Raw genomic sequence first — 26,665 nt, forward strand, 5'->3', positions numbered from 1 at the left:
AACTTGGACAAAGGCTTAGTGAAATAGGAGTGATGCTCAGAGATCTTTCTCTAAGCACAGTGACTGGTTTTAGGTGTCTTCTCATGACATTAGCAAATTTTACTATATTGATTTTCTTTTTTTTACATTCTCTATGATGATCCGTCTGAACTTTCATGATAGAGAACTCATGGTGTCTTTGAAAGCACAGGAATATTCCTGTTATCTCTAGTTAAAATGCAGTTACGAGAGAAGCTACTTCAGATGCCATTCTTCTACATCCCATTTTAATTGCAGGCCTAATGGGAGCTGAGGCTCTGCCTTTACCAATCTTGCTGATGTACTTTTTTTTCCCTAATGTACATATGCCATTATTATTTTATTTATTCCTCTGCTCTGATCTCTTCTAAACACTAAAATACATGGCTGGATGATGTAGCCAGAGCACAGAAGGAGTCTTGGCATGAGGTAGTACATCCTAAAATATCTCCTGACCTGTGCTTATCTGCTTGTACCTAAAAATCAGTCGGATTTATGAGGGCTGTACTTTAAATAGCCTTCTTCCTTGAACTGCACCTTGGATACATGGTGAATCCTGTCAGATTAGTAGATTGTCCCTATTGCAGACTTTCAAGATGATGCTCATGAGCACATTGTGAGCATAGAGAGGTGATTTCTCTCTTGCCTTTAGCAGGAGAGGAAGCATATTGGCAACTGCATATGCACAGGAGATTGCAACACAGAGAGCAAAGGGGAGAGCCAAGGGCTAGTATTTTGCCCAGCACCTTGTTGTCATAATAAAAGCTGGCAGCAGCCTTGCTTATAGCTATAAAAGTCTTCATTTTGCAGAGCTTTGAATGTGATTAATGTTCTAATTAAGTCACACGGACTTGCTGCTTCAGTTACATTTGCTGTGATAAGACAACTTGCTTTTAAGTCACTGCATTCCCAAATGGTGCAGGCTAGAAATTTTTTACAGCTTTAAAGTGTACTGAGTAAAGTAGAAGAAAGACAGTTTTTCACTTAAAGTTGAAGTGGAATTTCTTTCATTTATAGATGAAAAAACCCTAATGCTGTATGTAGATTCTAAGATGAATAGTGCTATAGGGAAACCATCCCAAGCAATCCTATAGGAAATTAAATACTAATAATGTGTACAATGTTTATTCTTGTATTCTCCTTGCAAATTGTGTTGGTGGAAAAAGCAGGGGTGGAAGGATGCTGTTTGGCTGTGATACGGTTTAAGACATACCTAGCTGAAAACATGGACCAATTTCTCCTCTTCAAAAATAAGAGATGTTGTTCTGGCATAATCATTCAGAATTCCACCCTTTAAAAAGCTGGAAAAAATATTCTTAAGCAACTGAATATTGATCTGTTTATCTATTGATTTGTGAAGCTGGCATGATAATGGACTGCGCCATCACCTCTGACCCTCAGTATGTAAAAACTTAATGGAAGGCTCTCCAGAAAACATGGTTCCAGTTCAGCTTTTGCTGACATCTGAGGCCAAATGCTCTTGGGAGTGAGGGCAGTTTGCTCCCATCCACAATAGTTTGCAAATTAATGCCAGCTGCACCATCTTTATTAAATTGTAAGTCTCCAAGCATGGCTGTGGAGGCATGGAGAGAGGCAAGGCAGTGCCTCTCCGAGTCTGCTATGCTGGTTTAGGAAATCTTCCAGGCAAATTGCCAGGGTAATTTCCTGGAATATCTTACTGTAGCACACTGGGCCAGAGGATCCATTTATCATGAGCAGTGGCACCTGATTTGGTTTTGTATGAAAAGAAACTATGGAGGGTTTATATCTGCTGGGCAGAGGAGCATCCTTGAAGCTGCTAATCTAATTTCTGGGTGATTTATACATAATCTGGCCCAGCCAGCACAGCACTGGAGATTGCAGCTGATTTTTAAGATAGAGGTGTCTGAAAGGGTTTGGTTTCTGGCAAACAAAACTGCAGTAATCAGTGGCTCAGTGCTCACTCCTTGAAGGCACATCAACTGGCAGTGTATTGCAAATGAAGTTTTATCAGCAATATATTTCCGGCCAGAGTCAGCCCAGGTTTTTGGTCCTGTTAGGAGCACAGACCACTTGTCTCCAGAAATCATAGGGTACAGTGTTGAGTCCTCCCCTGCCATTGGGGTGACAGTGATTAAAGTACTTGTCTGATGTACCTAAACTGCTGTCACAGTGCATCGTCATTGTGCATAATAAAGGACAAAAAAGGGTGGTTTTTTTTTACAACTTAAAGCAGTTCTCTACCATGCCTTGGTACACAGCTCTCCCCAGACTGAGGGTAGGGCACGGACCTAGCCACTGGTGGAAGCTTGCTTAGTGACAACAACAGCAGAAAACTTATTTCTTAAATGTATTTGCTTCAGGGGTGTCTTTAGCATTGCAGAAACGAGAGGCAAACCTACAGAAGCTTTTTTAAATCAAAATAATTCTGTAAATAAGGTCGGGGAACCTGTCTGAAATGTGGCTGTGACGAGCAGAGTGTTTCCCAGCCCAAAGGATTCAGTAACAGCAAATAAAAGCAACTCCCAGCAGCTCACCTGAGACTCAGAGTTTACATAGAAACACTCTGTCACTGGAAATACATCTGCAGCTAAAATGCCGTCACCATTTTATGCAACAGAAAACTGGGTGGAGTTTATACTCTTTTTCACTCCTCCCTGCACCCTGTGTGAAGACAAGCAGTGGACCCCACCAGAGCTTATCTCCTGCCACTGGTGAGAAGAGCACAGGACAGATAAGGACTCTGGGATGGAAAGGTTTGTCTCTGCAACATCTGATTCCTTGGCCCTGGCTGTGAAATCCAATCCCACCCGGGTTCCCTGTGTGATGCAACACACTGGGAAAAGCAACCTGGTGAGCAGGAGGATCCCTGGAGCCAGCCAGGAATAGTTAAGCACTGTGGGAGAAAGGACAGGATCCAAAAATCTCACCTCCTGTCAGCTGGAAAGCATCTGAAATGGGTTCTGTTGCTCAGGATGGGAATGGGAAGACTGCAGGGCCTGAGGAGTGCAGCATCAGAGCCCGATACCACTCTTCCTCTCTTCAAAACCATCAGCAACAGCCACGTTTTACAAGCTGAAACTTGTCCAGAGTGCCCCCTGAATGGGTGCTGTGAGATTGCACAGGCCAGGAAAGAAACACTGGCAGTATCTGACCATTTTACATTGTCTGGCTTGACAGCTCCTGTGCTTTTTCAGATGGCTCAGCTGCATTTTCCTACAGCAGCTTCATCTTTCCAACCCTCTGACAGCAGCACAGAGAGAAGAAATGGATCTTGGTAGCTGATCTTTGAACAGTAACTACATAAATAGTTTGCATTTATATTAAAATATTTATGCTGTAACATAAGTAGAAGACACCTCAATCTGCTAGGTTGAAATTTCAAGTCTTCTTTTCAAGGCAATAATTTCAGAGTTGTTCCTAGGCTCCAAACATTTTCCTTCCAGAGCAGACAGCATATAAAGTCAACATATGAAAGTCTCCTCCCCCACTCAGGGAAAGTGCAGTGAAAAAATAATTACAAAACTGCTACTAAAAAGAAAAATTTGGCGTACTTAATGCTGCTCAGAGTAAGAAGCTAGTACTTGTACCTAGTAACTTCTTGTTAAAGGAGACTTATCAACACTGCATGTAAGAGACAGGTGGTCATCCTAAAAGGCAGTTTAGAGCCCCTGTCAAAAAAGCCCAAACAAAACAATCAACTCCCACAACATTTAAATGAGAGAATACAAAAAGAAAAAAACCAACATGCAAAAACCCAGAAGATGGAAACAAAACCAAGGAACCGGTGGCTTTGAACCTCCTAAGACGGCAGATAAGACGTGTACCTCTTTTAAGAACCTCTTGGAAATAATTGTATATTGATAACTTCCATGTGTGGTTATCAGGATTTTATAATTTCATCAGAAGCAGAAATAGCTCTCTGAACACTGCGTACCATTTGGCACATGCTGAAATGCTTTGTGCCTTTCTCTCTTTGAAGGTACCATATCCGAGACTTAATTTTCATTTTACGGAACTGCTTTACCAACTTAGCAATTATGGCATATTAGAAGCAGATGCTTGTGAGAGGCAAAAACCTCCTCAATAAAACAGTGACAGCAAACCAAACCCAGCCCCAGATGGGCAAGTTTGGTTTGGTTTTTTTAATGTATTTTTTTGGTGTGGTGGGTTTTTTTGTTGTTTGTTGTTGTTGTTGGCAGAGCTGTAAGTTCAACAAGTAAAGTACTTCAGACTTTTTAAGGATTTTGGGAACAGACCAAGGAGCCACTTAACTGAGTCCATTTTAGATGCCAGGTTTTCATGACCTAACGTTAGGCACATGTGTATGTAGTTAAACAAATATATCCCATCGCTCACAGAGATCTTAGGCCTTCCTCCCATCCCAGCCCTCCTCTTCCTTCCCCGTCTCCCATCCATGCAACCCAGCTCCTTCCTTTCTTTTGCTCTGTCACTGATGAGCCCAGCAGAGCAAACTCATACCAGCACATACAATCTCAGATGAAACTGGGTGCCTGAAACACCCCAGCATCCTGCCACCTCCTGCCTCGCAGGCACGAATCTCCTGGTATTTGTTCTTTTTTCTCAGCAATTCCCACTCCTGTGAACAGCAGCATGGCCAAAGCATGACTTCTGCACTTGCCTGGGGAATGTGTGGGTGATGCAAGCCAGGGAGAAGGGGCAGAGGGGCTGTGTCTCTAGCACCAACCCTTCAGCACTGGGCACTCACGCAGTTGGCAGCCAGGCCATCCCCCAGACCCAGATCCAGACCCAGGGCCAGCGTTTGCCAGAGGGGTCTCCCAAGTGGGTTCCACCACTGCCCCCTGGTTCGAGGAACACAGGAGGATTCAGCCCCACAGATCCTGTTGGATCACTTGTCCTCAAGGCTCAGCAACACATCTGGGGCTGGGTTGTGGTTTTTATCGTAGTGGTGTTTCCCGTGCCAGGCCTGTGTAAGGCCAGCAAGGGTCTGCAGGTGCAGGAGAGAAATTCTCTGGCAGAGACACCACTCATCCACCTACCCCACAGCACACGGTGGGGATCTTCTGTCTGGAGGAAGCACTGGAAGTGCAGTGCCCTCAAGAGTTACTCATGGGGCAAGAGTTTAGCTTGCTTAGCAGTTTAAGCTCATTTTCCTGCTACTTTCAACTAACTTCTGGAAATTCTAATAAAAGGGATTAGCTTGAGATCAATGGATAAAAACCACACTAAAAGGAAGTTTCTCACAACTAATAGAAGGAGGAACACATTAACTGGGAATACAATGCCGGCAGCTTATGCTCCACCCCTGCCTTGGGAATCTGGAAATGCTTCAGTGTCAGAACTAGAAGCCACAGAAAAAAAGCCCTGGCCTCTAACTCATTAGAAAATGTTATAAAAATACACCAGGAACCAGCTAACGCTATGAAGGAAAAAAAATTGTTTCTGAGTTGTTTTGAAGATAAGTTCAAAGAAGCAAATTCAAGTCTGCCTTAAAGAGAAAACAATTCCTACTCTGAGAATCTTATTAACTGAAAAAACAAAAAGCACAATGAGGGAATTCTTCAGTGATTGCTTACATTTTCTCACTTGTTTTCCAGTAATGCAAGGATCACAAATAACTGAAAATAGGACAACAGTTACTCTGTTATAATAGCTAGGAACATAAGGGAGGAATCAATTTGGAGCACACGGCGTTTAGCATTTCCTTATGGGAAGTCTCTTGAAGGTTTAGAAACAATCCTGTAGACCTTTCAGATTACTTGCTCCTCTCTGCTCCCCAGCTTCTAGAAAGATGTATTATTTATTTCCCCAGGAGTTCTGCTTAGTTGGACACCATTAAAATTTACTGCCTTCCCCTAAGACTGTGACATTTTGAACAGAGCTGGACATGTACACAATTCATATCCTTACTAGAAGACTTCTAGTGACACAGTAAGTGCTCACTCACATCCCATCCTTTTAACGAGGTGTAACAAAGCCAAGTGAGAAAAGTGCCAGACTCTTTGCCACTCATTATGAATAGCCACAATAGCTATAGCTGTAGCCTAGACAGAGAAGTAATTTCAGAATTCCATTTCAGAGGCTGCAGCCAACAAGCTGCCTGCCACAACAGCATGGAAGGGGAGAGAGTAATGGTGAGAGCCCAGAAATTGCAGGGGAATGTGGTGGTGGTGGTGGTGGCAGCACTGGGGGGAACAGCAACTAAGAAAAAAACCCACGAGGCAACCAAGAAGTAACTTGGGAAATACTTTTTATGAAAGAGTAATACTCAGTATTACAATGCTTATCATTAGACCCTCTTCCCCCCAAGACAAATATACTCACGCTTTTCTCTGAATCATCCCCTTTTCTAAAGAAGGGCAGAAATGGGAAGTTTGTACACGTACACCTTTGAAAAAACAGACATACACTTCAGTGTTTACAATGCGTTCGATAGGACAACCACTTTATTACAAAGAACAAACAATGCTTTGAAGTAAGACTGATCAACTTGAATTGTACAAAATGTCAGTTTCCTTGTAGAGGTCGTTAAGTAACAGGCCGTAAGACTAAGTTCACGTCAAATCCGCTATCCTGAAATATCAGATAATAACAGTAATACTTATTATATCTTCAGAGTTTATGGCATGATCATGTGCTCTACTTTAAACTACATTCAAAAGATATTGCTATAATTACTTTGAAAACACAAAGTGTAAGTTATTGTTCACTTCATTTCCATTTTCACAAGAACATTCTCAAGGTGAAGCTGTAGCGGTCTCTGCCGTAACTGGCACGACCGTCCTACACTTACACAGTCACAATTTCCCTAAGGAATTTAGTAAACCTAGACATTTCTACAACATGGATGCTGTCATCCCATGGACTTCAGCTTCTGGTACATGTCCTATAGCAAAATAAATGGGTAACACAGATTCTCAAAGTGCTGATGTCAACAGACTTCCAAACGAATTGATAATCCAACGATCGCTATTGGTCTGGTATCTAACTGATAGGAAAACAGGTGGGATCCAGACATTTATAAATACAGCTCTAAAAACAGACCACAAAGTGTATTTTACAGCATGTACCACAATTTCATTTTAAAGTAAAACTGAGGAAGATCTGCGTATGATCGCTATTCAACATCATCCAACTTGGACAAGGAAGAGAAAGTGATATCTTATGTCAAGTCAGCTGAAGAAAGCACACTCAGGAAGAAATTCTACTTTCATTGAAAACGCCACAGTTTTACCCTTTGGTAGTTGTGACATACCCACTGGAAAAGAAATTGTGCAAAGCATGTGAAACTAAGTGCAAAAAAACTCCACCCGGACATACCCAACAGATTTTATTCTTAAATAACAACTCTACAATCACAGCTATCAACCAACAAAATCAAAGCCACAAGTGTTTTCTCTAAAGGCTTCTTTCACAGTACTAATAAGAAAAACCAAGTTCTGTTCTTCTAGTTAACAGCTCATGTGTATGGTATTTTAGTTATCAGACAGTATTGGTAGTGAGGTCATACCTGATGAAATGGACCATTAAAACACAAGTATTTTAAAGCCAGTTAACTTCAAGAAAGTCCTATACATTCATACTATAAACACTGCTTTAAAGTGAACCTGGGATATCTGTCATTGTCATAAACACATGATTTTTCTCTGGAGTAAAACCATGTGTATTGCTCCTATGCCACAATTAACACTACTGTAGCAATTTATGGTCCCCAGCACTTTTTATATGCTATTATAGCATGTGATGTGTTGTGATAATTAAGGCTGTATCAGCACTTCCATTACAACCCTGATTTTCAGGGTAGCTAAAACTTGGCCATTAAATCTGCTCTGGGATACTTGAGCCATTAAACCTGTAATATTTTAGTGATACTTCTCCCACTGAACCAGGCACATAATTTCTTTTAGTTTATATATTTACAAACACTCTTAAGACAAATTTAACTGGCAGAGGCAAGAAATTCTACCTTGATGTATAATCTTTTGGCATTCAGGGCAAAATTAAAGTGCAAAGTATAAACTTCATTGCACAGTAAATAATTTAGATTTCATTTTAAAATAAATCTTACTTAGGTGCCTCAATCTATTTATCTAGTGACCTTGTCCAACTCAGCCATTTTCCTCTACACTTTGGTAAACATAGGTTTATATATAGATACATAAATAGCATTTAAAAATGTTTACCTTTATTTCACTACTGTGAACAATTTTTTTTTCTTTTAGCATAGGAATGGATCAACCTATTCCTAGAAGTAATGCTTCTTGAATTTATCAGCTAGCTAGTTAATGTAAAACGATGCATAGTAAAAGGGAGATACTGAACTTGATTGGTAGAATATACTGGTAAAGCAAACAAGCACTTAAGAAGATTAACTGGAATAAATATGTTGGAAGTTGCCATATAATATGTGCAAAATTGCTTACCATGTATCCTAAACTTTGGTTAAAATTTTCAGATTGAAGTTTTACAGAAATATTATGGAAGCAACACAAGTGATTAGAAACACAGGAATGAGGTAAGTTATTATTAGTGCAAAAAGCAAGCATATGCTAAAAGCAAAGCATATGGACTTAAAAAAAAAAAAAAAAAAAAAAGAGAATGAGTCTCATGGAAGTTTTAATAAAAGACCAGAAAGGTCTCTTGTAAACATTGGTATTTACAAGTTTACGATTTGTACAACTACAAAAGGATAATTCTAAATCTTAGTAGTGCATTTACAATGAATTTATGTTCTTTTTTTTGTAATAAGAGCAATGGCTAAGTATCTTTTTCCTTTTAAATCTTCAGGGGATATCTTTCAAGATTTAGATATTTGTTACAAATAGTAGAAAAATCATTTCTTTACAAAAAATTATATATTAAAATATTTATACATTTTAAGTTACTATATAATAACTGGAAATTTTTGCCTTGTACTCAGGCACCACGATGAAGAATGTGGAAAAAGGAACCGAAACCAAACAGAATTTGCTCATATACCAAATCTCATTAATTATCTATGGAAGATCTATAGCAATCATGGGGGCTCTACCTCAAATACCACTGCCTGTGCCAATTATTTATTAATTTATTTTTAATCTAAAACTGTGTACTTTTAACATTTTAACTATCACTACCAAAAAGATATATTGGATAGCATGGGGTCCTCCACCCCACGATCTTCCATGTAGTTTCTATATGGTACTCAAACCTGAGCAAGGCTGTGTAACGCTCACGTTTCAAACATAAAAAAGGTTATATATTTTAAAGATAAAAACAATGCAAAAATAAAATATTTGTAGCATTTACAAATAGTACAAGAGTTACATTAAACACTACATTCGAAACTCCAGACTTATTATGTTGTTTCTACTTTGAGCTTGATGTTTTCAGATCTGCAAAAAGAAGGAGACATTGTTAAATGTTTCATAGCTTCACCTTGTTGTACATGGTTAAACTCTTTAAAAACAACTCCTGTTTTCAGAGATCTGGGATACAGACCACTGCCAAAACCAATTAAAGGGTTAAATAAAATAGTATCAGAAGACATCATGGCAGACAGCTTCTGCATGATTGCTCAGCACCAAGCAGTGATGCATTCAACACTTGGCTTTCAGCCACCCCACGTGGATCACAGCCCACACAGCTACACTCAGCTCCTTGCTCTCCAAAGGGGTGGCCACACTCCTCTCCCTCTGCCCCTTCTTGACCTCCCTGCGTGCTCACCAGTGGTGCTTGCTGAGCAATGCCAGCTCTCAACTAGCAGAAAGCTAAGCCAGAAAAGGGGAAGGAGTAGGATGAGAGAAGAAGCCAGCAAAAGTTCTTTTTTTGAGGCCTTGGATTGGCTTACTTGACCCTATGAGGAGAGGCTGAGGGAGCTGGGGCTGTTCAGCCTGGAGAAGAGGAGGCTCAGGGGAGACCTCATCACTCTCTACAGCTCCCTGAAAGGAGGGTGTAGCCAGGTGGGGGTTGGTCTCTTTTCCCAGGCAACTCTCAGCAAGACAAGAGGGCACGGTCTCAAGTTGTGCCAGGGGAGGTTTAGGTTGGACATTAGAAAGAATTTCTTTACAGAGAGAGTGATCAGGCATTGGAATGGGCTGCCCAGGGAAGTAGTGGATTCTCCGTCCCTGGAGATATTTAAGAAGAGACTGGATGTGGCACTCAGTGCCATGGTCTGGTAACTGCAGCGGTAGTGGATCAAGGGTTGGACTTGATGATCTCTGAGGTCCCTTCCAACCCTGCCAGTTCTATGATTCTATGATTCTATGAAAAGGTGAGCCGGAACTGATCAGGCTAAAAAGCAGTATTAATTTTCAGTGGATCCATTCCCATGACCAGCTCACCATGAACCTGGATGAATTCAAATGCAGGGGCAAGACGACAAAACCTTTTCTGAATATAATATAGACTTTAAAGTGTACATGTATTGCAAAAATACACCTTAGGTCACCTTTAGAAATTTTTTTCTAATAAGGAGGGAGAAGTTATTGAAAAAAGGAAAATATTACACCCATGTATGTAACTGAATTGCTTATCACAACGAAAAAAATTTGAGTTGAAGCAAAGCCCTGGGAAATCAGAATCTTACTAGGCTTTTGGTACTTGAAGGGTGGGGTAAGACTCAGTAACCAATATTTCAGTACTTGCTTTTCTTTGTGAACAAATCTAAAAATTTTCGTAAAATGTCACGCAACATTCAACAAATAAATTTTCTTAAAACTTCTGTAAGGCACAAAATGACATTCCAAGAACTTCACATGCACTAAGAAGGGTGTTGGTTCTAGAGACACCATTTTCCAGCCACAGCTACAACCCATTTTAAATGCTGCATCTGCCACCAGCTTTACCTTGAAGCCATCGAACTTGCGTGGCTGGTCCGTATCCTCTCTCATTCTTTGCAGAAATTCTGAACACTATTGCAGGTCGGGAAGTGTAATCTACATGAGCATTAGCAAGCTGGGCAGCAGTCACTATACATGATGTTTTAAGACCACAGTATATTCTCATAAACACAAGCTGACTTGGATTTTCCTGCAATTGCGTGGAACGTATTGCTAAGTAGGCAGAATATTCTAAAATATTTCCAGAGGGTGAGGCAGGAGGCTCCCAAGAAAGATGAATACAGTCTACACTCTAAGGAAAAAGGGAGAAAATGTGATAGTACGTAGCTAATCATTAGATACTCATATAGAGAAAAAGAAAGAAAAATCGTTTAAAAACCATCTAAAGATAATATGAAAATTCTAACCTAATATCATCACTCTTTGGATGTGTCTTTTGTATTTTGTGTTGTTTTTTTTTTTTAAAAAACATGGCAAACCTTTATAGTTTCAATGATGTAAAAAGATAAAATCATAGGGAAAGTATCAGATGATTAAGATGTGTACCTTGTAACATGGTCATTAAGTCTTAAAATAATTCTTTGTAGCAAATTTCTTAAAGAATATTGCACTGAGCAGAATCAACCAATTACACATGACACTATTTTACATTAAAATCTTAACTTGGAAAAAACACCAACAACAAACCAACTGAAAACTGAGATAATTTTATACTTTGGAAGTAGAATTCCTTGTATTTCTCACCTTGGTGATTTTGACTGTTGAGGGAGCTCCAGGAAAACCCGGAATGCAAGTCTTGAATTCACTGACTTTACTGAAAGGCCCAACACCACAGCCATTAATTGCAGCAACTCTGAACCTATACACTGTGCCTGGGAAAAGATCCTGCTTCTTCAGTAATCTGTAGTCTAGTACATCTGCACTTTCCATCTGAAAAAAAGCAACATTTCTGTTAATTTTTTGAAAATTCTAAGCACAGCTTAAAAAATACAAAGTACGTAGTGATAAAATCAAGATTAGGAAGTTTAAGTGAGACTGAAAATTGATCTAACACTTTTGTGCCTGTATCAGAACTTACAAAAAGGTTCTGAGTGAGGCACTAGCTCACCTCAAAACAGGTGATGTAAGAAACAATATGAGACTACATCTCTAACCAAAAAGAAAACAACCCAATTTTTCAGTCATTTAAATTGAACTGCACCTTTTGGTCATTTTTACTGGGGAATGCAGTGAATGAGGCAACCAGGTGCCACTAATTACCAGGCAGTGAGCATGAGCTTGTGTCAAGCCCACCTGTGCCTGATTAGGGCGGGCCCCCACTGCGCATGAGCAGGACCAGGGGGCCAATAAAAAGGTAAGGCTCAAACTCACAAACTCAGCTCACGCTGGAACTCACAATCTCGGCATGCTTGGCTTTAAGTGCTGCTTTCAGCACTGCTCTACCTTTATTGCTCCACCAGAGCTCATCGCCATCAGGGTGAGGCTTTGAGGAGTCTGGAACCTGCGGCCCTCAGCATTGCTCGGGTTGTCTCGTTACTGCGTGCTTTTATTGGCCCCCTAATCCTGCTCATGCGCAGTGGGGGCCCACCCTAATCAGGCACAGGTGGGCTTAACACAAGCTCATGCCCACTGCCTGGTAATTAGTGGCACCTGGTTGCCTCATTTCACTACAGGGGAAAGTAAAAGCAAAGCAGCATTTCCAACTGCATAGCTTATGCTTTAATTAGCATACTCTTCTGTCCTAAAAATTATTTTTGTTTCCAAGCCAGTTACTCCTCTAGTTAGGAGTTGGAATTTGATGCGTAGGTAATCAAAATGTTTTTAAAGAAAGGCATTGTGAGTTATGAACAAATAGATTTCTGAAACATTATGTGCTACTGTACTTCTGTGTTTAAAATAGATGCATCCTTGAAACCTCCAATGGAACTATTTTCCTTCTGAATAATGTATAAGAAATCACAGTAAACGTGAACACTCTAAAATGTACTATGCTGGTTAAAATTAAGCTGTGCAGTATTTATAGTGAAATGCTTTATTTGAAAATGTTCTGTTTCTGTCTCAAGAAAAAATAAACCCATCATTTTTATTTCACTAGGATATCATTAATTTACATTTTCACCATAGTTTCTCCAAGTTTTGCACATACTGAATTTTCATATATAAACTCACAAGTGCAACAACACTGTTACAGAAAACTAATACAAAATACACTACAGTTCCACACCCAGTATTTTTAAACAGCTTAGCCTGTGTCTTAATAGTATGTAACAATTTGTAAGCAAAGATCCTGGAAACAGAGAAGAAACACTCAAATACCATACTGAAATTATTCTATGAAATAACATCAAAAAGTATGGGTTTTTAAAATTTTTAACAAGTTTTACTGCCTTGAAGGTTCATTAAATTTAAAATCCTTTCCTAAGGCTAAAATAGAACTATGGAAAGAATTAGAATTAGCAAAGTAAGACATTCTATGTTTTCATACAAGAACAACATAAGAAAACTAATCTGATTTGGGAAATTGTACAGAAGTGTGAACAAAGCACAGGAGGAACTACGTGATCACAAAATATAAGCACCAGGTCCTGCTGCAGTATTAGAAAATCCCACATTTTGTTGTAAAGCAGATGAGCGACAGATTCCAAAATACACATGTGCAAGAATATTAGAGAAGAATTAACATCTACCTTGTTAGAGAGGGTCAGCATTTCCTCTGGCAGCAAGTAGAACTGGCTCACCACAGCATTGTTGTTCTTAAAAATTCCAACATCGTACCACTGCCGGTCTCGTGTTTTCACCGCTGCCGTTTGTCTTTGTGGAGTTTTCTGTTATTTGAGAACATGTTATGTAGGTTATGCATACTTCAATGTATGTAATAAAAATGCTAAGACTGTAGCATATGTAAGAGACAATCCCCTTTCATACCAGTGTTACTTTCTTATACTTCAAAGGAATAGGCATGTCTTATTAAAATACTTTTCAAAACCAACTGGTCACTAATCACGGATTAGATACAGTCCAACATTTAAGAAAACAAACAAACAAAACAAAACACAAAGAGTGGGGATATCACCTTGGACACTCTAGTTTAAATGGGGAGGGGAAGTTTAAAGCTGTAGAGCTTTAAGTCTGTAGCAGCATGTAGTTTTGAGTCTATTCCACTCAGAGGTCAAGAAGTTTCACACGGAGCAGTACCAGTAAGCCCTACCTGGGATTCAGCTACACCTCAGCCCCAAACATGCCATCTTTTAAGCTACTGCTGAACTTGCTCACAGCTGAGGGCCTCTGCTGTGACATGAGGCAATGGTGGTGGAGGGCAAGGGAACTATTCCTCACTGACCCAGGAAAGACAAAGTGTCTTTCCTGCTTTCCTCTGGGCACCAGGGAGGGCACTTGCATGGTCAGTGTGCCCAGCACAGAGAGGCCATGATCCTGCTGGCATGGAAAAGGAGTGAGTGGCAGCCACGGTTGGCAAAAGCACCCCAGCCCTTAAGCAGCAGCTGCTTCTTCCCATCCTTAGGTCCTCTCTTTTGGACACTATCAAGGTGCAACACTGGCACCTCGGCTTTGTGTATTAAGTTGTAAGCAGGTGAAACAGGAAGCATTTACTTTTTCAGGCAGCATTTACAGCTTGCATAGTCAGTCCCCATCTCCTCTAGGGAAAAACATCAAGATGTCAGTTTAGTTACATTTCAAACCTATAGATCAGCACCTAACACCAGTGTGATCTAATACATACTTCATTTTGAATTCAGATGTGCACACAGAAAAACATTTTACACTTGCACGTCACACAGCAGAGAGACCATTCCACTGTGCCAGTCCATAAAAATGATTCAACAGCTGAAAAAGATACTTGGATCTCCTCCCAACTACACAACTGCTACTTAGGCTCAAATCAAACCCACACAATGCCAGTAGTTTTACAAAAGAAATGTTTACCACTGTATTATTCACTTCAAGCCCTAAATATAAATGGCTTTTCTTTCAGAAATATAATTAAACAGAAGAGCCCTGACAACTAATAAACAGAACAAGGAACAGAGCTATTTGATTACACTTTTTCAGACTTACTGAGGAATGTGAATCATTTGTCTGTCCAGCACTGACCCTTGTCGAAGGCATGATATAAGCAGTTTCAGCAGCTAGAAACAAAGTTATTTAAAAGCTTAAGTGACAAGAAAAACTTAACACAAAGCCCACAGAGTATGAAAGATGACATCAATAGCCAGTTACAGGTATTTGTTGCAAGAGTACGTCTCAGACTTTTGCATGCAGTTCTATTTATAACACAAAAATTAATTTTGGCTTGCATCACAAAGAACAACTGTAAGAGGCTGGCATTGCAGTCTGCTAGAGATAAATATAGACAAAAGGCAGGACACAGAACATCCTAAAAAGTGACAGAATTATTAAATCAATATGAAGTATTTATGAAAATATAATCTAAATACCAGATTAAGGTACATACTGATGACATTATATGAAAAGTCTAAGCATGAAATCTAAATTTGAATGCATGCTTTCTGACATTAATACAGCCTGAATTCTGAATATGAACAGCTAATCTCTGAACAATCCTAATAAATGGGAAAATAACACTTACTAAATTTTAAATAGAATCTTTAAAAAAAAGCATAAATTAAAGTACATAAGCACTAAGCACATGAGCAACGCAAGGGAATATTAGTATTCTATACCTATGTTTCTGAGCTTTGCTTTTAAAATACAATACTGTTTGTTAAAAATTACCCTACTCACACAGCATCAGTAAGAGGATACACTCAAAACAATACTGAGCACAATCTGTTGATGTGCATGAAAGACAAAACCTGAAAAACTAAAAATGTGTTTGGTTTCTGCTTTGCTGCTTATTTCAGCTACTTCAAGCAGACTCAGAAGAGGTCACCACATTTGACTGGGTGAGCAAGACTCATGAACTGGGCATATTTGTAACATAGGTCAATTGTTTAAATCAAAACCATCTAAAGTTACCATCTCTAGTCTTTACACCTAAATACACAGACAGGCAAAGATGCTACAGGCACCAAAACTGGCTGCCACTGCTATTTAGAAAATGGGCTTCTGCATAAATGAAAATCTAAAGGACTTCTAGCTTATAGGAAACAAAGTGTTTTACACTTGTTTAAAAGAAATATCCTGATTTTAAAAGATGTTTACATCATAGCAGATGTCATCCAGGCTACCCAAGGTCCTCAATGCCCAAAGTCCTATCTCAATCCCAGGTACTCCTCAAGATGGGAACCCCACCACACCAAAAGAATACTGATGGCCTTAGATATAAATGGCTCAAAATACAGTATGTGAAACACATTTCAAACCTTCAGATTTTGAATTGAATGTTGTTAGTGAAGTTTCATCTTTAACAACCGCCCCATTTGTACTTGATGACTCAGTTTTAACAGCCTGCTGGGTTACCATAGTTTGCGTGCTGGAGAGGGTACTGGAGACAGAAGCATCAGGATTTACAGTTCGTTTGTCCAAGTCATGTAATTCACCTACATTTGTGGAACTCTGAGCACCTTAAAAAAAAAGAAAATATTAATCAGCATTTGATATTGGTAACATCTAACAAATCTCAACTTGACCTAATGGCTTTAGTTTCATATAAAACCACAGTTTAACACAGATTCGGGTTATAATAGATCTGTCTGTGTTAATTGCTATTGTAGCATTAATTGTATTATTAATTTCTTCAGGTATAGAACTTAGCAAGAGTTTGTCTGCATGGTCATAAATAAATACATGCAAACAGCTGTATTAAAACAGCAATTTCATTTGTTTTAAGCTTGCTGTTCTATATCTATTTGGTTACAAAAAGATTAATTTGGAAAATAAATCCTAATATAATGAGAAAATACCTACACAACTCAGTATCACAGATTTGTAACAGTGAACTTAAGATTAACCACTGTGCAAGTCTGTTTCTCACTTAGCACTAAGATCCACATAATACTTACAATGAAGAAAATTAAAATCCCACAATCTGTAAATTATATGAAACTCAAATATAAACAGGCCAGGTGACTGAGCCTGGATTCACCACGTTGAACTTGAAGAACTTCAGTGCCTGTATCACAGAATCAGAGAATCTGTGCCTCAGCATCTTCTGTTTCCTCTGCAGTCAGAAACAAACATGCTCCTCTCTACTTTGCCTAAAGTTTTAGATTGGCTCATAGCTTTTCACCAACAGGCAGAAACAACGTCAAACAGAGCCTGGAGTTGCTATCACCTTGATGCTGTAAAATTAATCTGGTGCTGTCAGTCTGTTCTTTGATGTTAAAAAGGAATGTTTATGTTTAAAGACACACTTCTGCCAACATAATAATGAATAGACTGAGAATTTCATGTCCCTTGCAACACTTCAAACAACTTAAGATTTGTTTTTCCTCATATCTTCTGAAGATATGTACAGCAATAACTAGCATAAGTTGGTTGTTTTTTAACTAGAAAGACCACTAAAATAATTCTGAATTGCAAGACAGAAATAATCTCATTTTTATGAGATGAATTTTAACTTTCACTTTTTAATTAATTTTTATTCTATAGTCATCTTACTTGACGTACAAACGGGCAACAGAGAAGGGGCATTTGGTTCTTTGAATCCTGTAGCATCTGCATGGTTTTTCATAGTCTCCTGTGTAATCTTGTTTTCAGGTGCTGCAACCTTTTCTTTTCCTTCTACTTTTAATAATGAGTTGGATGAAAGGGAAACTTGGACCTAACGAAACCAATAAATTTGTTATTGTTTAACTGCAAATTTCAATTGCTAACATGGCATGAAAACACTTTCTCAAAACCAGCAAGCAATAATCCTCCAACAAATCCCCCAGGCCCCAAACAGATACTCAGTTTTATCTGATGGGGAAGCTCACATTCTTATGTTATTACATGCAGGTTCATTGATTGTGTACATTGAGTCTATACTGGGTGACTTGAAAGGATGAGAAAAATCACAGCTACAGAGGCTTTCAACATTTGCTCTCCTGGCACATACCCAGCATACTTCTACTGTTAGTAAAATTCATAGTACTTCTACATGTGTTTTATAGAGGAATACATTATGGATCCCTTACAGACCTGAGGTCTTACCCAGTAAAGAAAAGCTCTACATTTCTAAAAATGTGATCCTTTAATCACTTTTTTCCTCCCTACATTTTTTTGAACTGGCAAAACTGTACACACACAACTGCATAACCAGAATAGACAATAATTTGGTTTATACTGTAGGAGGAACCTACAGGTAAGCAGACTAGCATAAAAACACTAATAAAGAAGGAGTGTGCCTTATCCTTTTTCCCTCCCACAGTAATTTCAGGAACATTTTGAGGATGAACAGTATTTCTACTGGCATCAGGTTTACAGTTAACATTCTGGAGGTCAGCACAGTTGCAATTTCCTCTCTACATTACTAGGAAGAGGACTTTACTCTCTCTCTCCATTATAAATGTAAGAAAACAGCCACAACTACTTTAGTAGTTGTCTTTTTTTGGTTTGGTTGATTTAGGTTTTTTCTAAGGCCTAAAAAGTATGCAGGTATTTATTTATTTTAAAACTGATAAAGTGTTTTGGCAGTTTTGTAGCTTCCCATGATACTTTGCCAAATAGGCATTTTTCAGTTTACACTTACATTATTAGGAATGACATTATTTGTTTGGCTGGGATGATCCACCTTCATTTCTGGATAAGGAACACTAGGCAATGGTTGTGGACTTTGATGTAGAGAAGAACCACCTTTCATGTAAACAAAAGCAAATTCCAATCAGTTACATAAAACTTAATCATCACGTTGGTTGAAATCTGTTCCAGAGGAAGACTCAAAGATGCCTAAGGGGACACCTGGTTCTAAGACTGAAGTGAAACTGCACGGTCAAACAATCAGAAAAAAATCCCTTCCTTACCATTTCCTTTCTCAAATCATGCCTGGTACTATGCAAATATCTTCATATTCAGATAGCTGGCCAAAACTGACAGGGACAAGTTAAAGGGTCTCTCTCAATTTTTTTTTTTTGTTAAACCAATTTGTATTTGTTACTTACCAACCCTCTACCCCACCTTTGCACAAACACTGGCATGTGATCTGACTACTACCTTGTGAACTCAGCACGGATGTCTCCGGAACCCCAGTCCCAGGCACTCCAGCCACTGATGGTGAGTCAGCATGTAACTGAAGAAGATATCCTTCAACTGTAGGCACTTCATCCCATTTCACTTGAAAAGAGTTGGTTGTAGCTCTGATCAGCTGTACTTGTGATGGTGCTGGAGGTTTCTCTACAAGAAACCAATAAAAACACACGTGGCATGTTTGTAGTTGTCCTCCTTTATCAGTTTGAGAAATATCTATATAATGCAATGAAAATCAATAGCTCCTTTTTCACTTATGTAGAATATATACCAGATTCAACACCAAACAATGTCAATGGTGTCAAATCAAGTCAGAGAATTATAAAGTGTCATTCTAGAATGTTGAAAAAAGCTGAAGTTTTGATGTTTTCTTTAGTTCATCATAGGGATAAGGTAGATAAGAAACTCTCTTCCTTTCCTAAAAGGCTGCACACAGCTCTATGGCTACTAAAGCTTTATGTAGTCTTGGAAATGGTTCACAGAAGACTGTTCTTGCTTTTTGTTTGCTGTCAGTAGCCGAAGTGAGCTTTCCCTAGGCAGGATTCAGTACCAATGTCCTGCTCCTCTCACTTGCCTTGATGCCTGACTAGGCTGCACTCTCAAGCACATCCTTCCTCTGCTACTCTTTTTCATCTTCTTACCTTCCTGAGGATAAAAAAAAAAAAAAAAAGACAGAAAACACTATCTCCTAAACATTTACAATCTCCAGTAACTATTCTCATGCTTCCACTTGAGCAGGCAACAACTCCCTCCCAGAAGTACTATTCTAGTTTCCCTTCCCCCAGTACCATCTCATGTCCTTCCATCAAGCCAGCTACTAATGAGTAATTAGTACTCCAGAATTGCCTTCAGCAATTTTTTTGTAGTCCAAGAGATGAGGAAGCAGCAGCAGCAATGATCCCAAGAGAATGAGGGGGTTGGTAAAAAAAGAGTAAGTAGCAGCAGCAAAGATGAAGATGAGAGGCCAGGAGCCTTGGGTTTAGGTAAAACACCCTTTAGCACCTTGTGTCTATTGACCATGGCATGCAATGCAGAATCTAGCCAGAAAGTTCTTTCAGGGACTCTAAACAAGCCTTCCTCATTTTTTTCTGATAAAGCCAAAATAACATTGAAGTGTAGTTTACTTAAATAAGCTTTAAAATTTAAATAACCTTTGAGTTTGCTACAGCTTTAGATGTCCTGATCATCAGCACCAGTTTCACATGTTAATAAAATGTGGAACATAGTACAAATCTCTTATTTATTTCTGACTCACCAGTATCAAGGTACCAAAGATCTTTGCAGCAAACTTGATTGTTCCAAGCTTTTCTGTAACCATCTCTACCACTCCAGATATAGAGACGAGTGCCAACTGCTACAGCACAGTGTCCTGCTCTTGGCCCTGGTAACAAGTTACTTTTGTCCTCCTGGCAATCTGAGATCAGACCTATCCATTCTGCCGTATCTAGTAAATGAAACTCAAAAAATTTAGTTTCTAGATGTTTTCCAAAACAAGCAATACAGATGTTAATACTGCTCAGAGAAAATGAAAATAAATCCTGTTTTCATAGACAACTGCATTTGAATTTGCATTATTTCAAAGAGAAGGTCGCTTTCCTGTTAGTTTGCAAGATACAATCAACTAAAACAGGATGAATTTTCTGATCTCTGGTTGTCTCACACAAGCAAACACAAGATTTAGGGATACTTTTATCACATTTAGAAAAAACTCATTTTAGGATCTGTCTCTTGTGCTCCTAATGAAGGAGTATCTCTATTACTTATCATTAAAGTTGGGTGAAAAAAACATATGCATAAGCAAACCTGCTGAACATTCAAAGGAAAAAAAAAAATAACTGGCATCTTCTTTAGTCAGCTAGGATTACAAGGGCGCATCATAAAACTTTAGCCAGAGTCTCAAAGTATTTACTCTAGTGTTAGAAAAGTATTAATTCAAAATGCCCACTCCCAGAAAGGCAGAAACACTGACCCAAATTAAGATAAGAAAATGAACCGGTACATTTCCATTCACCATCATGAGCAGAAATTTCACCTCCTGCTGACTGTGGAACCCATCCACCAAAAACATACATTCTGAAATACAGGAAAAGAGGGAAGAGGGAAAAAGAAAAGAAAAGCCAATTAACATCCAGATCTGCTGCGTGTGCTCTCTCAAACTAGGACAAAACAGAAAATGTCCAGTGCTTTCAGTTCTGATTTACAGCACATTTTGTGTCTAGTCTCCTTAGAAGGCACTGTTGCAGACATCTATCTTGTGACTTCTTTTTAGTAAGTTTATTGATTAAAAAACAAAAACCCCCTCTGAACTCATCAAACAACTTCAGAGAATCAGAAGTTAATATTTTATCTTTTTTACAAACCACCAAACTGCTAATACTCTCCAAAAATTAAAAAACACTTACATGGAATTTCTACAACCCTGTACTGCACACCTTTCAATAAACCAGTCTAAAATTATAAGAGTGATATCCAAGTCAGATATCAAAATTTAAAAACATACTGCAGGCTACAAACAAGTAACATTTCATATAAATAACATAAAGCTAAGCTCTCGGATCAGAAGATAACAAAGATTTCACACTTCTTTGTCCCCTTTCCTCTTTCTCTTCATGCCAGATTGCAAACTGATATAAAATGTTATCTGCCAAAACAAACCACACTGGCAAGAAACAAAGTACTGAGGAACAGACTACAGAGAAACCAGCCCACAAAAATTTGGAATGGTTTTGCCTAGGACTGGTTCTACTCTTTGGGCAGCTTCTTTGCTTAGCTAGATCACGGTGTCACAGGCAGAGAGGCACTCAAGTTGTCTCCTGACAGAGCCAGCTCAGGCCCAGCTGACACCTCCCCAGAATGCACAAAGGTGCACCAAGAAGACTGGAAAGCTGCTTGTGAGCTGGGCAGATTGTCCTGCTGAATGGAAACACTGACACGGGGAATCCCTTAAATTACACTTTTTAATTTCCACAGAGGCAGGAGAATAAAAGCAGAAAACTACTCTACAGGACTAATGGCTTGTACTGAGCAGTAGTGGTTAAGCATCATCATTCTCCTACTACGTGTACCTTTCTAGAGCTGAGGTTTTAACAACAGACATACTTGTTTCCTATTACATTGGCTGTATGGAGGCTGCGAGGAAGTGGCACTGTCCCTTTAGTTTCTGGTCTTGACCAAGTCATGGTTTCTAAAAGAAAAAGAATAAAAATCCTCAAGCACTTTATCACTGTGTATTTCAGTACCTGGATCTTAAGAGGTAATACACCTCTAACATTCAACAAAACAAAATTTCACCTTTTTTAAATAGACACTTTAAGAAAGAAGAAGAAATAACAAGCACTTAAAGCTTCTTTTAAAATCCACAGGAAATACTGACAAACTAATTGTTTATCAGTTTATCAAAAAGATGCATTATGGTTTCATTCTTGTTATTCAACTTGGTTATCACAGTGACTGCCTTTAACACACTCCAAGGAAACAATCTCATGCTGTAACCAAAATCAGTAAGGATAATGTATGTAAACAACACTGTACCTATTTGAATCCAAAAATTACAGGAGGTTAACACTATGGTGTGAGTCCAAATAATATCTGCACCATATCATACAATTAATCATTATACACTATAATTTTTCCTCTTAGCCTATGAGGTCCTTGCACTGACTTTTACTAGCAAATCTACTCACCTATGTCAAGTTCCCAGAGATCATTAAGCCGACAGCCACTCATCCCTCCAAAAATATAAATCTTTGGACTTCCCAAATCTTTTCTGCAGTATACGATGGCTGTGTGAGATTCCCGGGGAGATGGCAAGGTCCCTTTGGTCACAGGAATACTCCAGCCAACAACTCCAGAACCATGTTGCAGCTCCAGTTCATAGAAATCATTTAAGTATCTAGGGTATTATTGACAAAGTATGAAAAATTTGCTTATTAGAAAGCTTAAAATTGAACATTAGACTTTGACCTCTTCCAAGTATTACAGATTTCTCTCTTGAGAGAGTGTAGAATTTCAAAAGCCTAAAACACTTGATTGCATTGTGGACAGTAACAAAACTAAACAGATTTAAAACAAAAAATGGGCTATCATAACTTTTAGCCTCCAATGGAACATGACTCTGTATCATACTTGGTGCACTCTCAAGAACCATTAAAAATTGGTAAACAACATTCCAAACAGAAATTACATATGGACAAACTGAGAAAAAAATGCAAATAGTAAAAAATATGTGATGACATGAGACATTAGAGATTCACTTCTGCAATTCTAAAGCAACAAAGGTGAAAAGAAGCTGTTTGTTTTCTGATATCTTCAGGCTGGCCATCAGACAACCATTTTTAGATAACCATCTCTGAATTTTGGCATTCACACCAGATACCTCTTGTTTACTGCATTAAACAGTAACATGGCACAGCACTATGCAGGAAACTTCAGTTGTGAATGATGTGACTTGTGAGACTTTGCTGGTTTAAGTAGTTCTTACAAACAAGCCATTCTTAAGAATATCACTCAAAATCCTAGAAAAAAATACCCAACTCTATTCAGGTTTCCCTCCAGAAGCATTAGAGCAGTCAGTCAGAGTTGCATATTGTGGGATTAGCAGAAGACACAGTTAAGCTTCTTGGCATGTAAACCCCTCCACTTCACAAATAAACCAGATGAGAGTACTTGGTACACAGGACAGCCTCCATAGAATGTTTCTCTTCAAAGCTGGTGTATCTAATAATTTCTCTTTAAAGACATTGAATTCAAACTAAATCAGCATACCTGGGAACATTATTATTTGAATCCTCACTTTCATTTGCCAGGCCACCAAATAAATAGCACTTGTTACCATATAAAGAAAAACTGTGGCCAAGTCGAGGACAAGGTGGTGATCCAGTGGAAGGAGCTTGAGGTTTTACTTTTTTCCAGAGCCATCGACTTGCCTTAAAGACAATAAATATATGTTCAGAAACACCTTAATTTATAATTGTTCATAGTCAAATTCACTCATATACTTTCTGAATTATTTTTAAGGGAATGCTGGGCTTTTCTTAGGATATACATTAAAGGGGATATGTAAAAGCTGACCTTCATAAAACATTAAACGTTGTAAAATTTATTTAGACTAGATGATAACCTCTGTTCCAAAGTTATTTAGATTTTCTCCATCTTTATGTAAAGAGCTTATTCCTCCTGAAGCAGAGCAAAGTTCATCTAACTTTCTTCTGCAGTGGATACTATTTTGTTCATAAACAGATAATTAAATTGGTCCTGAAAACTGAAACATCTTCATACATTTCCTACCTGTAATTCATATAAATCATTACTGTATCTTCCATATTCAACCATTCCTCCAAAAACTAGTATTCTGGTACCATCACAAACAAATCCGTGTGCCGCACAGCCTGGAGGAATATCTCCCCTTACAGCAGGAAGGAACCACTGATTTGTTGCTAGAATATTAGAAAAAAAAATATTCAAACACTGAGAAGGAAGGCATGTTTTTAAACACCTCTGCTTTCTACAGAATGATCTTTTACCTGTAGGTAACTGTGAATGGTCTGTTTGTTTAACATTAAGTTTTAATTGAATTAAAGCTTTTTTTTTTTTTTTTTTTTTTTTACTAAAAAGAAAAGCAAACACCTTTATCTAACCAATGTTACTCAGTATGTGAATTAGCACACGAGGTCACTGTAACTAAGTCAGTTACCAAGAGTCACCCAGCAATATAATAGCTTTGCCAAAAAAAAGAGGCTAATGAGGAACATAAATGCAGTTGCACACAAAAGAGATAACTACACTAACTCAGAGGGTGCTAGCCCTAGAAACAGAATTATTAGAGCTATAGAACATGGCAATGTGCCTGGACTTAACAGCTCCATCAAAAAACTAATTACATTGATTTGGGACCAGTGCAAATATCTACAGAGCACTGCACTGATACATGGGAGAGGCACAGAGGCAGGAAAGAGCTACTGAGACTGCCTGATCCAGCAGCAGCATCCCGGTGTTCCAACTGCTCTGATATGAAAGAATTACGGGAGATATTGTCTCCTTTTTCCTAAGATATTTCTTTTTTCACAAACACAAAAAGGAAAAAGTGTGAAATCAGAATTCTTGAACGATTTTTAAAAGTTGGCAAGGTAAAAGGCCTGTTAACATGCTCTCACTTCCATGCTTTTGCTACCTTGCACAAGCAGCCAGGACGGGCTGACTGAGCAGCACACTCGCTCCCGTCTCAGCCCAAGATCTGAAATGACACAGAAATCCTCCCGCCTCATCCAGCAGCAGCCCGTGCAGTACCTTACTCAGGCATCTACTCTTTCAGCGACTAAGATCGGCCTCGAGCAGCTTCCTGTCTGGAAAGGATCCCAATGCCAGCATGTTCGCTTTCCTAACCAAGATTCCTCTTTCAGCCTATTCAGCTCCGGTGAGCTGCCACCAGAGGGAAGAAGGGGGATTTGGATGCCTGAGGGGGCTAATCCAGCCTGCAGTCATCCAGCTGAGACCTGCTAGAGGAGAGACTCTGTACCCCACCCACCCTCCCAAGGACGAGGGGCTGGGGAAGCAAAAAAAAAACAAACCACCCAATTTCATGAGATTCCCCAGGTCGCCGTTTCGCGGAAAGGAGCATTAACCCGACAGCATCAGCCAGCACCCAGCACAACCCCGGCAGGACCCTTCGCCCGAGCATATTTTCCCCCCCACCCCGCCCCTCCATTTCGGTTCCAGGCAGCTTTCCAGCCCGGTGACAGCCTGCCCGCCGCCCGCCCCTTCAGCGACAGCGGCTCAGCCGAGCCCCCCCGGCGGTAGCCCCGTGGGAGGGCAGGAGGTTAGGGGCGAGGGTGGGAGACCCCGCCGCACTGGGGAAGCCGCTGCCCACCGGCGGCTACAGACGTGACAGCCTCACCGCCCCGCCTCCCTCTCCTGACAGCCCCGGGCGCCCCCGCCCCGGTCCATCCCGGTCCCGCCCCGCACTCTCCCCGCTCTCCCGCCCACGGGGGGCCGCGCCCGCCGCCCCGCCCCGCGCACCCGTGTTGTAGACGTGCAGCTCATCGGCGATGCCTTCGTTGCCGCCCCCGAAGATAATGACCAGCTCTCGGATGGCGACCGCACGGTGCCCGTGGCGGGAGCGCGGCACCGGCCCCGTGAAGGAAGACACCCGCCTCCAGCTCAGCCCAGCGGCGGCCGCCGCCATCTTACCGCCACTCCCACAATGCACCGCGCGGCCGGGGCAGGCCGGCGGGGGGGGGGCAGAAGGAGCGGCGGGTGGCGGCGGGGCGCCGCCGCGGGTCACGTGATGGCGGCGGGGCCGTTACCCCCCGGCCCTCAGGGGGAGCTCCCGGCAGCGGCACCTTCGCTACCAGGCAGCGGGAGGGAGGCAGGGCGGAGGCGATCGCCGGCTGGCTGGGGGCCCCGCTCCCTCTGGGTGACGGGGGTGGTCGGGAGGCGCAGCGAGGGTGCCGTGTGGAGGGCGTTTTCTCGGCGGTCGTGCCTGCCGCAGGGCCCCTCTGCGCCGCTCCTTTCGCCGCCCCCCTCACGCAAAGAGCCTCCGGTTTGGGCTTCGCTTTGGCGGGAAGCCTGGCGGGAGTGCCCGGGGGAGGCTCCCCGCCTGAGGAGGAGGAGGAGGAGGAGCAGGAGGAGGGCTGCTGCCTGGCGGCCCGGGCTTCAGGGGTGTCCGGGTCACCGCGGATGCGGTGTGGGCCGCTGAGCTTGGGGCATCCAGCGCTGCCTTCAGA

The 26,665-nt window shown here is 40.4% G+C and overlaps 1 protein-coding gene across 2 annotated transcripts; it reads right to left on the minus strand.

The window, feature by feature from the left end:
• Positions 1-6,401: 6,401 nt before the first annotated feature.
• On the minus strand, positions 6,402-26,138 carry HCFC2 (host cell factor C2). 2 transcript variants are annotated; one of them, XM_030467743.1, is made up of 16 exons: positions 25,959-26,138; positions 24,231-24,379; positions 23,709-23,869; positions 22,628-22,836; positions 22,044-22,128; positions 20,914-21,017; positions 20,200-20,388; positions 18,912-19,091; positions 18,451-18,554; positions 17,379-17,541; positions 16,142-16,342; positions 14,874-14,944; positions 13,487-13,624; positions 11,544-11,729; positions 10,806-11,091; positions 6,402-9,353 (listed from the first exon to the last, which is right to left on the minus strand). In XM_030467743.1, the coding sequence occupies exons 1-16, from the start codon at positions 26,122-26,124 to the stop codon at positions 9,328-9,330; spliced, it is 2,418 nt and encodes an 805-aa protein (XP_030323603.1). In that variant the 5' UTR covers positions 26,125-26,138; the 3' UTR covers positions 6,402-9,327. The 2 variants fall into 2 exon arrangements, with proteins under 2 accessions (XP_030323603.1, XP_030323595.1); XM_030467735.1 differs by lacking the exon at positions 6,402-9,353 and having other exon boundaries at positions 10,743-11,091; positions 25,959-26,131.
• Positions 26,139-26,665: the final 527 nt, after the last annotated feature.

Source organism: Calypte anna, chromosome 1, assembly GCF_003957555.1.
Source record: "Calypte anna isolate BGI_N300 chromosome 1, bCalAnn1_v1.p, whole genome shotgun sequence".
NCBI classification, from domain to species: domain Eukaryota; kingdom Metazoa; phylum Chordata; class Aves; order Apodiformes; family Trochilidae; genus Calypte; species Calypte anna.

Excerpts from the sequence above, each read along its gene's own strand:
- HCFC2 (XM_030467735.1), bottom strand. The coding sequence starts at position 26,124 with ATGGCGGCGGCCGCCGCTGGGCTGAGCTGGAGGCGGGTGTCTTCCTTC. Across the intron at positions 20,389-20,913 it reads ATTTTCTTATCTTAATTTGG|ATACGGCAGAATGGATAGGT; the intron begins GTCAGTGTTTCT and ends TTCATTTACTAG. Across the intron at positions 14,945-16,141 it reads ATTCAATTCAAAATCTGAAG|CTGCTGAAACTGCTTATATC; the intron begins GTTTGAAATGTG and ends CTTTGTTTCTAG.